Genomic DNA, 15,735 nt, shown 5'->3' with positions numbered 1-15,735 from the left:
TGTAGCATGTATTTTAACAACTTGACATTTTCATAATGGGTAAGTTATTCTCTTTTCTAGTGCCAAATGTCCATTCAAAAGTCTTGGTCTGGTATGTTAAACAAGATGCAGTAAATTTGAACTATCTGAATTTGAGCTCTCTCCAATCTAAAATACAATGTACACATATATTTTTGGGAAAGGTGGCTAAATTCTAATGAAAAGCTAAGTCTAATATATGGTTAATTTGTAAAATAGAAATTCATTTGTTCTATAAGAACTTAATCTTCCATTTAAAGAAATCAGGTTTCCCAGGCATGCTTCCTTTTTCCATACCACGTTATAAGTTGTTTTCAGCCTCTGTTAAAAACAAACAAAAAAACCTTTGTTATCATCTGAATTCAATAATTTCCATACTATGCATGGTTTCTTAACGGACATAAATTTAAAGAAAACAGGTACCCACAAATTGTCTCAGAAAGAACTCTCCTTTACTAACAACCAGCAGGAATTTACCAGGCTGTCATTAAAGACAATTCCTTTCCTGTTTTTTGGTATATAGTGTAGATCTGTAGAAAACACTGCTTACAAATAGCATTGTGTAGCTATATGTTTGAAAGCATAATGTAAAAAAAGGGCTACCACTTGTTGAGCTTTTAACACCTGCATAGGATCAGTTAGGTTGCATTACCTTCACTTTAGGGACAAGGACATCCAGACTCTAAGACATTAATTACTCACCTATATCATTCACAAGTGTTGGAACCAAATGCAACATAGACTTCTCTGGTTCCAAAGCCTATGCTATCAGAAGCATATGTAAAATAAGTGTTGTTCATGACTTAAGATAATCATTCCAGGCATAGCATTGTCTGGTATGTAAGTGATCAGACTAGAAATGACATAGTGTGATCATTTTATCTTTTAAACTTTTTTATGGTGGGAAAGGCTTGTCTTCTGTTTTTGGTAACAACCTTGAGATATGATTGACATGCAATAAGTTGCACATATAATTGTACAATTTGATAAGTTTTGACGTATGTGTACCTCCGTAAGACCATCACGCGGAAAATTTACAAGCTGCAAACAAAGATGATCTCAATACGGCCTCTGGAAGAACACGTGATCTAGGATGAGTCGACCTAAGGAAATCCAAGAGTATCAAGTGAATGGTGAGGCCAGATCTAACGTCAGCTCCGAGCTCCCCACCTAACAGGTTGGGTCCTCCGGCCGGGTCACTCCCTGTGTTAAAGTCTCAGGACTACCCTGCCTGTGTCCAGGAAGCGGGCCTACCTGGAGCCAACTCTCTTCTGTATTCTTCAATCCGACTTCTATAACTGACGGGCACCGTCCAAATTTAAAGGTCCGCGCTCACACCAAATGAGAGAGGCGAGTAACCGCCGGGTTACCAAAGACCCCGCCTCTCTAGGCTTTCCGGGACGTCTTGGCTCCCAGCATGCAGTGCGCCCGCCCTGGGACGGCCCTGCCCGGAAGGAGGAAGTTGGCGACTTCCGGTCGGCGTGGTCCAGCGGAGTGTGCGTTTGTGAGTTTCTTAGGTGAGTAAGTGCGGGCCTCGTGGGTCCATTGGGTCGTGTGGCTTGTCGCCCATAGGAAATTTCGTCTCAGGTCTTGATTGTGGCTTGCCCAAGCTTGCGCTCCGGTGCGGCGGTGCAGGCGTCGGTCGGGGACGAGGGTCCCTGGTGGTCTTGGTGTCGGAACTCTGGCGCCCTGAGCGAAGTGGAGCCCTCGCCTGTGGTTCCGTCCCGCTGAGGTTAACTCCGGCCCTCAAGGTTGTTCACCTCGACCGTTCTAGCCCCTCACAAGGATTGGGTTATTGTAGACAAAGGAGCAGAATGAGTTTGTGTTTGTTAGCGTTCAAGAAATGTTACTCAACTAGTCATCCGTTCGACAAGTGTTTATATAACTTACTATATGCAAAGCTCTGTGCACCTGGGGAATCCATTGATGAACAAGATCTTAACCTCTGCCTTCGTAGAGTCTGTAGTCCACGGGAGGAGGGGCGTGTGACAGAAAACAAACAAAATAGTTTCAGGTTGTAACACGTATTAAGTAGGGACCTTACGGAGGTCAGATAAGTCCTTTCTGAGATACTGAATGAAGTAGCAACCTTGGGAAGAGCAGTTCCCGGGCATAGGAACTGCAAATGTGAAGGTACTGAATTGGACGTAGTTCGAACTTTTTCACGTATAGGTGGAGCTTGCGGCCGTGGGTAGTGGACAGTAAGATGAGATACAGGATTTGCCTTATTTTTTATATATATACACATACACACATATACACACATACATACACTAAATATTTACTTTTGAATGTGTATTTTTGTTAACTTCCAGGTAAAACATGGCTAAAAGCTTACGGAGTAAGTGGAAAAGGAAGATGCGTGCTGAAAAGAGAAAAAAGAATGCTCCAAAGGAGCTCAGCAGACTTAAAAGTATTCTTAAAGTAGACAGTGATGTTTTAATGAAAGATGTTCAAGAGATAGCAACTGTGGTGGTACCCAAACATTGCCAAGAGAAAATGGAGTGTGTGGTGGAAGATGAGAAAGGTGAGTTCACATGCTTCGTTAAAAAACAATAATAATTCTATCAGTTTTCTTTTGTGATCTTTTTACTTTTTTGACTGTCATTTACCCACCCACACCTGCTCCCTAAAAACCTGCCATCTCTTGCCTGTTCCATAATAGTAGCCTTTTTACTTCTCTCTTCAGCTCTTGTTCCATTCTGAGTTCCATATTTCAATCGGTATGATCTTTTAAAAATGTGAATCAGAGTATATCACTTCTGTGCTTAAAACCTCATTGTCTTTCCATGAGCCTACCAGAGCTTACGAGGTCTGTTTCTAGTACTTCTTTAAAAAACCACTTACCACAAGCTGAAATTTTCTTTTTTTTTCTTTAAAAAAAGATGGGGTTTTGCTTTGTTGCCCAGGTTAGAGTATAATAACTATTCACAGGTATGATCGTGGTGCACCACAACCTGGAACTCCTGGCCCCCATCAATCCTCTCATCTCAGCCTCCTGAGTAGCTGGGATTACTGGCCTATGCGTATCCTTTTATTTGTTTGCTTTGTTATTTTCTCTTCAACAGGATATTGTAAACTCAGCTATGGCCATACCACCCTGAACGTGCCGGGTCGGGTCTTGCCTGATCTCGGAAGCTAAGCAGGGTCGGGCCTGGCTAGTACTTGGTTACAATTACAACATTGTAATTCCATGAGGGGAAGGAGCTTCTTTGTACCACTGTATCCCCAGAACCTAGAACAGCACCTACAGCAAGCATTCAGCAACTAGTTATTGAGAGGCTGTTATATACCAGGCACTATTCTAGGCCCTGTGGAAACAGTGATGAATGTCTAATATAATGTCAGGTACTAGAGATAATATACCTTGTATACCATGGTAAGGTCCTAGGGAGGGACATCCCTCATAATAGATAAAAAGGTTGGTGATGGATATACCACGTCATGGTTGTGCTGAACTTCCTGCCAAGTCTCCCATCGATAGATCTGGATCTCTGGGTGTTATCTGGGTAGAAAAAGTCTGGCAGCCCCAGGATGTGTCCAGGTCTTTCTTCTTACATCAAGTTCTATTCTCAGTTCTAAATTCATTAGAATTTAGTTCAAGTTAATTAGAAATGGCCAATCATTCCTAATCAGTTCATTAGAAGTATGGATGCATTTATTGGCTCAACTATTATATTTTATTTAACTCAGGTATCACTTAATATGAGATATATTCTTATAACTCACGTGTGCTCAGAACCTTTTATCTACTAATGTACTAACTCAAAGCCATACATCCTAAATGTTTCCTATTTGGTTTTACTATTCCAAAGAAGGACAATCATGACAGCATTCTTTAGAAAGTTTCTCAGTGTCCTTAGTTTCTCACAAACACCTCTTAAGTCTTCCATGGTTGCAGGAGTATGTGGCAGCATGTGTCTGATTCCATCAAATTTGCTGTAAGTAGTTTTCAGGGTGTTAGTCAAAGAGCATTCCACAAATGGGGAATTTTTTTTCTCTTGTGGTTTCAGACTACCCTCAGTTCTGATGTTTACAATACATTAATAGGCTTTCACAGGGGTTGTTTTTCCATATGTGAGTGTTAATAGTTTTTCCATCTTTTTATTCAGATGACATGAAAATGGAGACTGACATTAAGAGAAATAAAAAGAGTCTTCTAGACCAGCATGGACAGTACCCAGTATGGATGAACCAGAGGCAAAGAAAAAGGCTGAAGGCAAAGAGAGAGAAAAAAAAGGGGAAAAGCAAAGCAAAAGCAGTGAAAGCAGCAAAGGGGTTGGCCTGGTAGACTCTTAACAACTTGGAAAGTGCGACACAGGACAGATGTTTGATTAGAATGTATACATTGATTTCAGCTCCCACCCAAGAAAAACTTGGCCTGTTTCTTCAGTTCAAACCCAACATAAGTCTTGAAGTTTGTTTTGGGAACTTGGAATAAAATATTTTCTTTGGATGAAAGCTATACTCATATTTTAATTGGATGCTGCTCAGTGTCCAGGTGTTATCAGACATCCAAACTCTGTCAAGTATTAATGTGGTTGTAATTGTTTGTTCTTACAGCTTGTTAATTATAGAAGGATAAAACAGATGATATTATATTGACAAATAAGAGTGTAATGCAGATTTAAAGAAAGCTATTATGTAATCATGCCACCTAAAAACGTAACAGTAGGTCTTATAAACAGTTACTTGTTTGGAGTTTGGTTTTGTATAATTCAAAGTAAAAGATATTTTGCGTGTGGACTTTGAAGTTTAATCTTTTCTTGCATATATCCTTAAGAATTTCTAGTCCTAAAAAAGACCACATTGTTCAATTTTTTTAAAGTCATAATTTTAGGTAGAATATTACATTGTACAAATCAGTGTGCTGTTAGGAAATTAGGACATCTCAGGTTTTTCACAAAAACTAATTTAATGTTCTTTAGTGTTAATACTGTGTATCCTAATATATAATGCAGCATTTTTTAGGGTATATTCTTCAGAATCAATTTATCCAGATGCTTGGTTAAAAAAAATTGTAGTCACATCAATTTGGGAGATGCTACACACTTGAAGATTCACAAAAGGGATTAGTTTAGGATTAGTATAGTTTTATGGAGATCTAGAGGTAAAGATACCTGTTTAACTTCGACTCTTCGAAACTAGTTTTCTGAGACATAGAATGTATTACTGGAAATGTTGGTGTAATGAAATGATTTAGTTAAATCTATCTTGCTACAGTTTGCTGATTTCACTGTTATTTAAATGTAGTTAAGCAATGTAAGCATTCCCTCTGGAATTTCACTGTGATCATGTTAACCGGAACAGTTTAATATTTATTGAGTGCCTGTGTGCCAGGGACTTTTCCAAGTGCTAGGGACACAGGGAACAAGACAAGATACCTGCTGTCATAGGGCTGAGAGTTGTGCATTGGTCAGAAGATGTTAACTTTACAGGAAAACCAAGTAAAAGGTGAAATATATTAGAATAAGGTCACTTGGTCATGGGGTCGCAAACTTTGTGCCAGGCACACTGCTAGGCTGAAAAGGGGGACATGACTCAAATCTTGTAGGAGATTTGAATCTGTGAAATTTAATGCCAGTAAACTCTTGAAATTATTTTAATAGGCTTTTCTCGGTCTACTTAATAGTTCGTTGGAAAGTTAGGGGATAACTTTAAATACTTATGATAAATTTTGTTAAAAGCTAAGAAAGAAGATATAAGTTGAGTAATGGATGTCATTTGTGACCTATGATGCTTTTTGGTATAGTTATGAATAACAATAGCATTTTTTAGAGAAAAGTGGATACATGTTTATAAAGTTAAAAATTATATACATTTTCCAATTAAGCCACTGATAATATCAGCCTAAATATACTAGCTGGATTATTTACCTTTTTTTTATCATAGGAATTGTCTACATTAGTGATGTTATATACTTGTTACTTAGTTAAATTTTGGCAGTATTGTCAGGTATTTTCTAACTGGATTTTCTTTAAGTCCAAGTGAGAGACCAAGACAAGTTCACTCTTTCTGTGCCTGATGACTGCCAGGGTAGTAGCTTTGAGCTTTCATCCAGGGCCTCTCGATGTTAGTTAGGAATCCACTTAAGTTTGTCCAGTCAGGATTTAGTTTAAAAGTTAATAAAATCAAAAAGCAAAACAGCACTACCATAAAACTTATTTGGGAAATCATGTTCTCAAGTTTCATATGGCCTTTGGGAAGGTATCTACTAAAAAGAAATGGCCTTACCCGACTAAGGCCATTGTGAGTAGCCTCTAAGACACTGAATTCCTGATTTTCACTGTCAGTAAGATTTTCTCCCCACCTTCAAATTTTGGCAGGAAATTTAAACTGGTATTTTATAATTAATGCCGGGGTCTGATGACTTCTTCACTTTATTCTTAAAGATTATAAATTGAGAAATATGGAGTAGTCCTTTAATCTTTTAGGTGGTTAGCTTATCTTTTTGAAATTTGTCATCTTTTCATTTGACTGATGTTTTCCAGAGAATTGCTGTTGTAAAACCACCAGATGGAGCTCAAGCTAAGTACGAAATCATTTTTGGAATTAGATTGAGCTAAGTCACATTAGGAATGGAATGTAACATTTTATTTTTGTTTTTAAATAAATCAAAGTTAAAATATTTTAAGGATAATCAAAATTTCTTAAATTGTTAATTCACCCAGCAATCCTATGAGTTTTGATACTAATATTATCCCTTTATACATAGGGAAACAGGCACACAGGCTGTACAACTAAATTCAAATAGACTGGATGCAGAATCTATACTCTCACAATGCCATTCTGCCTCTCAAGGATATACAAACTCTTGCTAAGAGAGAAAGGTAATTTTAGGGAAGAAACCATAATGGACTGGGCTGACGCAAGCTCAGGATCGCATAAAGAGCAGGTTTTGGTAGAGAAATGATTTACCCTCCTCAAATGTCTAGGCCTGAGGCAGAATTGAGGTAACAGGAATGGGCTGTCCAACCCGAAAGGGAAAGGTGTAGGCCATGATCAATAGTGCCTGAGCTACTAATACAGTGAAGAAATGAGAACTGCAATTGAAACTCTAAGATAAAATGAAGTAGAGGTTTTGACCACACATTTTTTTCCTATTGTCACATTAATATATTTTTTCTTTTGTCACTATATAGTTCACATGCTGCATAAAACAAATATGCAGCAGTATATATTTGCTTACTAGGAAATTTGGATGTTTTCAAAATATCTACACCTGGGATATGGTTTATGGGAGTTGAAGAAGAAAAAATAGCTATACATGATACAAGTATCTGAAATGGACTGGTGGTGAGGGGTGGCAGTGTGTAGTTTATACTAGTGAAATGCTAGCCACAAGATAAAATTAGGGAGAATCTAAAGAGATCTCAAGGAATTGCCAAATTTATAAATAAATTGAAATGCAGATGTTGAGCTGTTGACTGATCTTACTAGCTAAGTGACTAACTTTGATGCCATCTGGCAGAGTGATTCAAGTTTATGCTAGGCACTACATATACTCCTTTTCCCTTGTATTTGCCAGCATATAAAAACACCATTGCAGCAGACACATACCAATTTTACAAGGAAATGTTTGAGGGTGAGGGGGGACTGTTAAGTACTTACACCAGGTTAAAGGCCACTCTGCTGTCCCCAGGGGCCTATCCGGTAGCCAGGAGGGCCAGGCCAGGTTTAGGCCTGCTTACAAAAAACTCTAAATTTAACATGGTTGAATGCCAAGGGTTTTTTACCCCTATTTTAGAGCAGGGGAAAAAATATAATGTGTTGTCAAATAAGACTCATCTGGTAGGATGATAGTAAAAATAGCACCACAGACAACATTTAGAGAATGCTTCCTCTGCTAAATGCTTTACATATATGATTTAATCTGAAAACAATCCTGTGGGATCAGTACTCTTATTCCTATTTTCAGATAAAGAAACAGGTTGAGAAGGTAAGTAAACTTACTTGAAGTCACACAACTGTTAAGCAGTGAGCAAGGCTGTCCCACAGTTTAGAATGAATACATATGATGGGAAACTACAGAGAGACAAACTTTGATTTGATCTAAGGAGGAACCTTCTAACCAAGATGTTGAGAGAAGAAGGCAGCCTTGGGAGCCTTGGGGGTGTCAGGCTAAGGCTGGACAGACACTTGACTGGAATGTAGCAGAATGGATTCAAACATTGTACAGTAGTCCGTTGGTATCTATGGGGTATTGGTTCCAGGACCCGCCTCAGATACCAACATCCATGGATGCTCAAATCCCTCATATATAACCTATGCACATTCTCCCATATACAGTCATGTGTTGTTTAATGACAGGGATGTGTTCTAAGAAATGCATCATTAAGTGATTTCATTGTTGTATGAACATCATAGAGTACTTACACAAACCTAGATGGTGTACCCTACTACACGCCTAGGCCATATGGTATAGCCTATTGCTGTAGGCTACAAACCTGTACAGCATGTTACTGTATTGAATACTGTAGGCAGTTGTAACACAATGGTAAGTAGTCGTTAAACATAGTTAAAGAGTACAGTAAGAATATGGTATAAAAGATAAAATATGATACACCTGTATAGGGCACTTACCATGAATGGAGCTTATAGGTCCGGAAGTTGCCCTGGGTGAGTCAGTGAGTGAGTGGTGAGTGAATGTGAAGTCCCAGGACATCACTGTACACTACTGTTGACTTTATAACACTATATACTTAGGCTACACTAAATGTAGAATTTTTTTTTCTTCCTTCAATAATAAACTTAGCTTACTGTAACTTTTTTACTTTATAAACTTTTAAATTTTCTAAAAAACTTTGGGATCCTTTTGTAATAACATTGAGCTTAAAACATATTGTACATCTGTATAAAATATTTTTTAATATCCTTATTTTATAAGATTTTCTATTTTAGAATTTTTTATTTTTTAAACTTTCTGTTAAAAACTAAGACACAAACACACACATTAGCCTAGGACTATACAGGGTCAGGATCATGAATATTATTGTCTTCCACCTCCACATCTTATTCCACTGGAAGGTCTTGGGGCAAAAATATGCTTTGAGCTGTCATCTCCTATGATATCAATGCCTTTTGGAATACCTTTTGAAGGAATTGCCTGAGGCTGTTTTATAGTTAACTTTTGTTTTAAATAAGTAGAAGGAGTACATTCTAAAATAACAATAAAAAGTATATAGTATAGTAAATATATAAACCAGTAACATAGCCATTATCATCAAGTATTATGTATTGTGTATAATTGTATGTGCTATACTTTTATATGACTGGCCGTGGAGTAGGTTTGCTTACATCAGCATCACCACAAACACGTGAGTAATGCATTGTACTTTGATGTTCCAATGGCTAGGATATCACTAGATGATAGGAATTTTTCAGCTCATTATAATCTTATGGGATCCACAATCTATATGTAGTTCATCACGGACTGAAATGCCGTTATGCAGTGCATGACTGTACTTTAAATCATCTCTTGTTTACTTAAAATAGTTAATACAATGTAAATGCTATATAAATAGTTGTAATACTACATTATCCAGGCAATAATGACAAGAAAATTCTATACATGTTCAGTACGTATGCAGCCATCCATTTTTCTTTTGAAAATGTTTGAGCCCTGGTTGGGTGAATCCAAGGATGCAGAACCCACAGATACACAAGGTTGACTGTACTTGAAATTTGGGCTGAGAGCTGTAAAAGTCCTTTCCAGCCAAGAAATGCCTTGTAGGAAGTCATTGTATTTGATATGTATTGTGCTTATTTTGCTCAACATAGTTTCTTGGCACTACATGATTGTAGACCTAAGTATCTTTTGGATGGAAATAACAAAATATGAAATCTTAATTTTGTTAATGTTGAGTCTGGTATTCATTCTGCTAAGTCCCACTTTAAAGTATGGGAAAACGTTACAAACATCTGCTTTAAACAATGAATGGGGTAAAGTCCTTCAAATTTTAATTTGAAGAATGGCATAGTTTTATAATACATTAAGTTTTTAATATGCAGAATGTATTTAATTTCCTAAAGCGATGAATTGTCTTGGTATTATGCTATCTTATGAAACACTTTCTTAGCCTCACATTGTGTCTTTATACTTTTCAATATCAGCAAAACTTTTAAATAGTCTTAGTTGGGTGTTGTGTATCATTGTACAGTAACTGCTAGTACATATGGTATTTCTGATCCGTGTAATAAAGTACATTTGTCATGTATCTTGTGATCTGCATACCTTTCAGCTGTTACTTCATAAATCTGTTCCATCAGAGAACTGCTTTGTACAGCAACAGTTGAAGCTGCTTTTAATAAACTAATATTTTGTGTCTTTTATATGTAATCAACAGGGAGTATTATAGACTTGTGCCTCTGTGGAGAAACATTCCACTAAACTAGTTTTCTCTTGACAATAATGGAAAAAATAGCTTGGGAAAAACACAGATGTTCAAGAACATATGTTATTTGCTCCTAAAAGTCAGCCGAAGATCTTTTGTATTACTCCGGATATATTTTTTTAATGCTTTAGAGAAGAAACAGTTTGAGATATGTGATGGGGAGAAAATAGTTACAAATTTCATTGAGAGACCAACATTGGGTGCTGTTTGTTCAAATTCTAAAATGCCTCACCTTGCTCACACAGAGGTGATGTTCTTGAGCAAAGCTGTAGGCAGTTGGCTGAGGATGGGTCGTCCCCACATGCTTCTCTGTTTAGACATAAGCAATCTGCTCTAGTTTTAATCTTTGTTTTGTGTCCCAAACTTCAAATTGGCAGTGTCTTCACAAAAGCAGGTATTCAGTAATTCAAGTAAAAACTGACAGCCTTTATACCCCTTTGCTCCTTGAGTTATCAAAGCTGTTGTTTTTCTTGAGCTGCAGAAATGTGCTCAATGAGTCAGATTTTCGAAGACTCAGCAATTGGTTATTGATAAATGCACAGGAAAATACTCAAGAAAAGGGAGTTACATGGCTCAGGTGAGGTTGGTATGGACAACCTTTATAAGCCCATGAATCTTTAAGAAGAGTTGCCATAAAGAGAATGGGAACCAGCTGTTCCAAATCTCCACTGAGGAAATGGGTTTTAACTGTAGCAGAAAGGATTTGGGCTAAATGTAAAGAAGAACTTCCTGAATGTGAGTGTTATTTAAAGCAAGGTATGGATTGAAAAGAAGCTGTTGAGTTGTCTCTGGAGGAGAGATGGAGTGGGAGAGAAAGAAAAGGAATGGGACAGGGAGAGAGATTAATCCCCATTTAATTAAGATGGCTTAAATGTAATTCTGCCCAGTGGTTCTGAGTCCTTTATTCTCCTTTCTCACACCCACACCTTAGGTTATGAGGTTCAAAAGGTCAGAACTGAAGAGTATACTTTAGTCATTAGAACCAAAGTGCTAGAGGACCCCTAAGTCCTTTCCATATAAATTTTAATTGAAAGGAAATGCTAAAGTGTGACCAATGAATGAGGAAACTGATCCATGGTTAATTTTCCACCCTCTCAGGATACACACTGAACTCACAGCGCCAGGGAGGGATTTGACATTGAGCCATTTCTGGAAGGGCAAGTGGGTGGTAGGCTGAGACCACTTGGCTTTGAGTGCTGGAGGGCTGCAGAGTGGGGGCGGCTGCCAAATCATTCCTGGGTATGTGTCAGCTGACCATATAGACCAGGAAATCTCCAGCAAGGCCAGAGGCTTGCAGATCAAACTTGGTACTTTGAATTCCAGGAAGCAGAGACTGGGAGGACAGGAAAAATGGACCCTTTCTTTTTTCCTCTCTCCTGCCTGACACTGTACCTGCCCCTGCCCCTGCCCCTGCACCATTTGGTGCTCTCCTCTCATTCCTCTTTTCTGTTCATGCTTTTACTTTTAGTATTTCTCTTTCAGTCTGCTTTTCTTACATGTTGCTTTATTATTGTTTTTTTTTTTAAATAAAGATTTAAAGCTGTGAGTCAAATATTTAAAAAAAATCCCACCAAATTTAGTTATTTTTTTTGTCCACAAATGACCCCTAGTGTTTTCTTTTGTGGCCCAGCAATGGTAATAGAAATCAGTTTCCTGCTTCTGTGCTGTTTCTCCTCATCACTTTGTCTTTCTCTCTTCCTCTACATTTCTGTCTTTTTCCCTTTCTGCCCTGACCTCTTCTGTGTAGGCCTAACTTTAACTTCCTCCGCTGGCTCAGATCACTGCCCTTCTTCCATTGTCACTCTACCTCCCACATGCTCCTCCCCTTCCACTGCAGTCTCTCCACTCATTAGGCTTTTCTTACGCTTCTTTTTCACCCTCATCTTCTAACGTTAACTGGATGCAGTATGAATAGGAAAAATGCTTTGCAGCAGGGTTAGGTGCTATGGCTTGAGTGTGTCCCCCAGAATTCATGTGTTGGAAATTCAGTCCCTGGTGTGGCCTTGTTGGAAGGTGACTACATCATTAAGAAGGATTACTACCACTCTTAAGAGACTGGGTTAATTCTTGTAGGAGGGAGTGAGTTCTTGCTCTTGTAGGACTGGATTAGCTACTGTGTGAGTGGGTTGTTATAAAGCCAGGTTCCCCCTCTTGTTTTGCACCTTCCACACATGTATGCTCACCCTTCCTCCTTTCTGCCGTGCTATGAAGCAGCACAAGGCCCTGAGCAGATGTGGCAGCCTAATCTTGGACTTCCCAGCCTCTACAACCATAAGCTAAATAATCCTCTTTCATTTATAAATTACCCAGTCTCAGGCATTCTGTTATAGCAATGGAAAATGGACTAAGATAGTAAATAGGCAAATGGACTGACAGGTTTTTTTGTAAATAAAATTTTATTGGCACAAAACATGCCAACTTGCTTATGTATTGTCTATTGCTAATTTGTGCTACAAAAGCAGAATTGAATAGTCATGACAGAGATTCTCCTGTGGTCTGCAAAGCCTGAATTACAATTTGACCTTCTAAGAAAAAGTTTGCTGACTCCTGCTTTAAAATAGTTTCTATTCATTAAATGAAGACTTTTGTTCTTTATTTAGAAATTCAAATGAGTTGGATCTGTTTTATGTCTCCATCCTCTTGCATTTTATATTTGAAAATTTCCCCCCCACACCCAATTTTTTACTTAAAGACAGTTGTATCCAAAAGAAAAATGGCAATTAAGCTTATTCTCACTGTGTATCAAAGCAAGGGTGGGTGGAATCAAAAAGTTGCCGTGTGTGATGTGTTTGTGTGTTTAAGTGTGTTCCCAGTCTGCCACCTCCAACTGGGCTCCTTTTAGTTTTTGGATAAAAAAAAAGAGATAGTTTCATTGTAAAGCTTTTCACAAATCTCATAGCTAACTTTTCCTTTAAGTCTACCAACCATTTTTGAAAATGTCAAATGCTGGAGAAAGAACTCTGTTTTAATTTAATATGGCACCTAGAATACTGGCACATGTAAAGGCATTTCAATTTATTTTGATTTGGTGGGTGGTCTAGCTGAAAATGTTTTATACAAATACACTTACAAGTTGGTTTCATGAATGTGAAATAAATACGAACTAAAATAGTCATAGCATTTAAGGCTGGAAAATATTTTAGAGATCACCTTTTTCAATCCTGTGCTTCTTAACAGATGAGGAAACTGAGGCTGATTTTAGTAGTTTGTGGCAGAGTCCAGGATCCCAGTCTTTGTATTCACAGACCAACCTTTTTGAAACCATAAATCAACAATAACTAGCCACACAAACGGTAACATTCAGATTAATGTCAAAATTGTATTCTTTTCTATAGAAAGAGGGGCTGCTAAATAGAACTATGGTGTGTGACTGGTGACCTTTTCTGTAGTTCTATTTCTGCTGTAGTTATCACAATAACCAAATCTTTCCCTTTGGTAGTGGTGCCTCTTTGTCTCACAGGTGGTGTAACATCTCTTAACTAAAACAAAACAAGACAAAACAAAACAACAGTAATGGGTTTCCCTGTTTCCCCTATGCCCCCATAAAAGGCTAAAATGTTTTTTCTTTTGTCTTTACTCTTTTTCTTCTAATTCATCCTGTGTGATTGTCAACATCTTTTTCTTTTTATAGCTTTTTTTTCTTATAAAAGTAACACATGTATGTTGTAGAAAATTAAAAAACCCAGGAAAGCATAAATGAAATAAAAATCATTCATAATCCAACCACCCAGAGAATGTGTAGCTGTGTGTATATTTTCATAATTGTCTTAACACTGTATAATTTTATATCCTGCTTTCTTAACTTTATATTATGAGAATTTTTTTTCCCATGCTACTGGAAATTTTTTAAATGTGTTGTTTGAAAAATTCTCTCATAGTCTTTCTTGTAGTAAACTACACATTTCTTATTTGTCTACTTTGGAACATTTATATTTTTTCCAAAATATTTTTTTTTTGCTATTAAAATACTTCTTTGTAATATTAATGGCCTCACGTGTAAATCTAATCCTTATCTGATTCTATTCCTATGGAAGGGTTCTAGAAGAATATGAACATTTCTTACAAAGACTCCTTATCCATGTTGCCAAAACTGCTCTCCTGCAAGGCTGAAACAATCAATTATCTTTCCAGGAGTGTGTGAGGGCTTGTCTGGGGCACCCTTGAAGGGCTGGCTGTAAAATTTAAGGCCTTTAAACATTCCTTTAGTAGGTCACCTTCTTGCTAGGAAACTTCCCAGGGCTGCAAGATCACATCTAAGCTTCTTAGGTGGACTCTTTCCATTTCTTCACTTCCTACTGATTCTCGCACCACTTCCATCTGGTATCTGCCCCCAGCTGTCTGCCTGGAGGCATCAAGGATACAGCCCTGGACTGGACTACGCGTTAGGAAACCAGAGTTCAAATCCCAGCCCTGCCACTTACTAGTATGTGACCTTGGGCAAGTAACTTAATTTCTTCGAGCCTGTATCTTTGGCTTTAAAATGGAAATCATAAAACAGACCTTGATTTGTGAGGCTCCCGTGAGATAATATATGTAAGAAATGTTTTTTTCATCTGTGGGGCACCAGGTACGCGTTAGGGCGTGTATTATTATTGAGACTATTCCTGGGGGCAGCGTGGTAGTTATTAGTGCTGTTCAACACACATTTCTGATTCCTTTTAGGCGCATGGTGGAGTTTCACTTCCCCACCCCTTCATTTTGATGTGGCCACGTGACTGACCTTGGCCAACGTGCGCTGCTGTGGCAATGTCGCCATTTTGGGGACCCGGGCCTTCCTCAGCCACTCTCCTGACCTCTCTCCCCCGGGGAAGGAAAATGCTGGAGACACTCATTGCTCCACGAGCCTGGGTGCCCGAGAAAGAGCCATCACTGTGCAGAGGCACCCCCAGTCCACCAGGGAGGGAAAAGCATCCGGAGCAAGCGTCAGACTTTGTTTTTCTTAAAGCCAGAGGTGATGAGGTTGTTTCTATTTGGACTCTTAACCTAGTAGTGAAACTCTCACCTCAGTCCTTTTTTCTCCATAGCGTTTGACGTTATTCAGATTCTTGAAACCCCCTTTTCCTTTGACGTGGTGTCATGAACCCTCTTGGTGTCCTCCTTCTTCTCCAAGGACCCCTGAGTCCCCCCCCCCCACTGCGCTCTCTTCCTTCATTTTCCGCGTCAACACGGATGTGAGAGGAACTTGTGACGCTGTCACCTCCTTTTGGAGCGTGCTTGCCTCTGCCAACGTCGCTCACTCTCACAGTCTTGACTCTCACGACTCACGAACCCTGTTTGAAAAGTTGTGCAGTACGAGGGTCACTGGTCCACCCTTTTCTTACGC

The 15,735-nt window shown here is 38.5% G+C and overlaps 1 protein-coding gene across 2 annotated transcripts; it reads left to right on the top strand.

Moving 5' to 3' along the window:
- Window positions 1–1,408: 1,408 nt before the first annotated feature.
- LLPH (LLP homolog, long-term synaptic facilitation factor) lies at window positions 1,409–4,764 on the top strand. Of its 2 annotated transcripts, none has more exons than XM_020287540.2 (3): window positions 1,409–1,535; window positions 2,334–2,545; window positions 4,131–4,764. In XM_020287540.2, exons 2-3 carry the CDS (start codon window positions 2,341–2,343, stop codon window positions 4,307–4,309), a joined length of 384 nt encoding a protein of 127 aa, XP_020143129.2. In that variant the 5' UTR covers window positions 1,409–1,535; window positions 2,334–2,340; the 3' UTR covers window positions 4,310–4,764. The 2 variants fall into 2 exon arrangements, with proteins under 2 accessions (XP_020143129.2, XP_020143130.2); XM_020287541.2 differs by lacking the exon at window positions 1,409–1,535 and adding an exon at window positions 1,542–1,769.
- The last annotated feature ends 10,971 nt before the right edge of the window (window positions 4,765–15,735 follow it).

The sequence above is a fragment of the Microcebus murinus genome, chromosome 10 (genome assembly GCF_040939455.1).
Source record: "Microcebus murinus isolate Inina chromosome 10, M.murinus_Inina_mat1.0, whole genome shotgun sequence".
Taxonomy (NCBI): domain Eukaryota; kingdom Metazoa; phylum Chordata; class Mammalia; order Primates; family Cheirogaleidae; genus Microcebus; species Microcebus murinus.
This window is presented reverse-complemented; position numbering and strand designations above follow the sequence as displayed.

Coding starts and splice junctions, on each gene's coding strand:
- LLPH (XM_020287540.2), top strand. CDS start 2,341: ATGGCTAAAAGCTTACGGAGTAAGTGGAAAAGGAAGATGCGTGCTGAA. Junction 2,546..4,130: donor TGTGGTGGAAGATGAGAAAG/GTGAGTTCACAT, acceptor CTTTTTATTCAG/ATGACATGAAAATGGAGACT.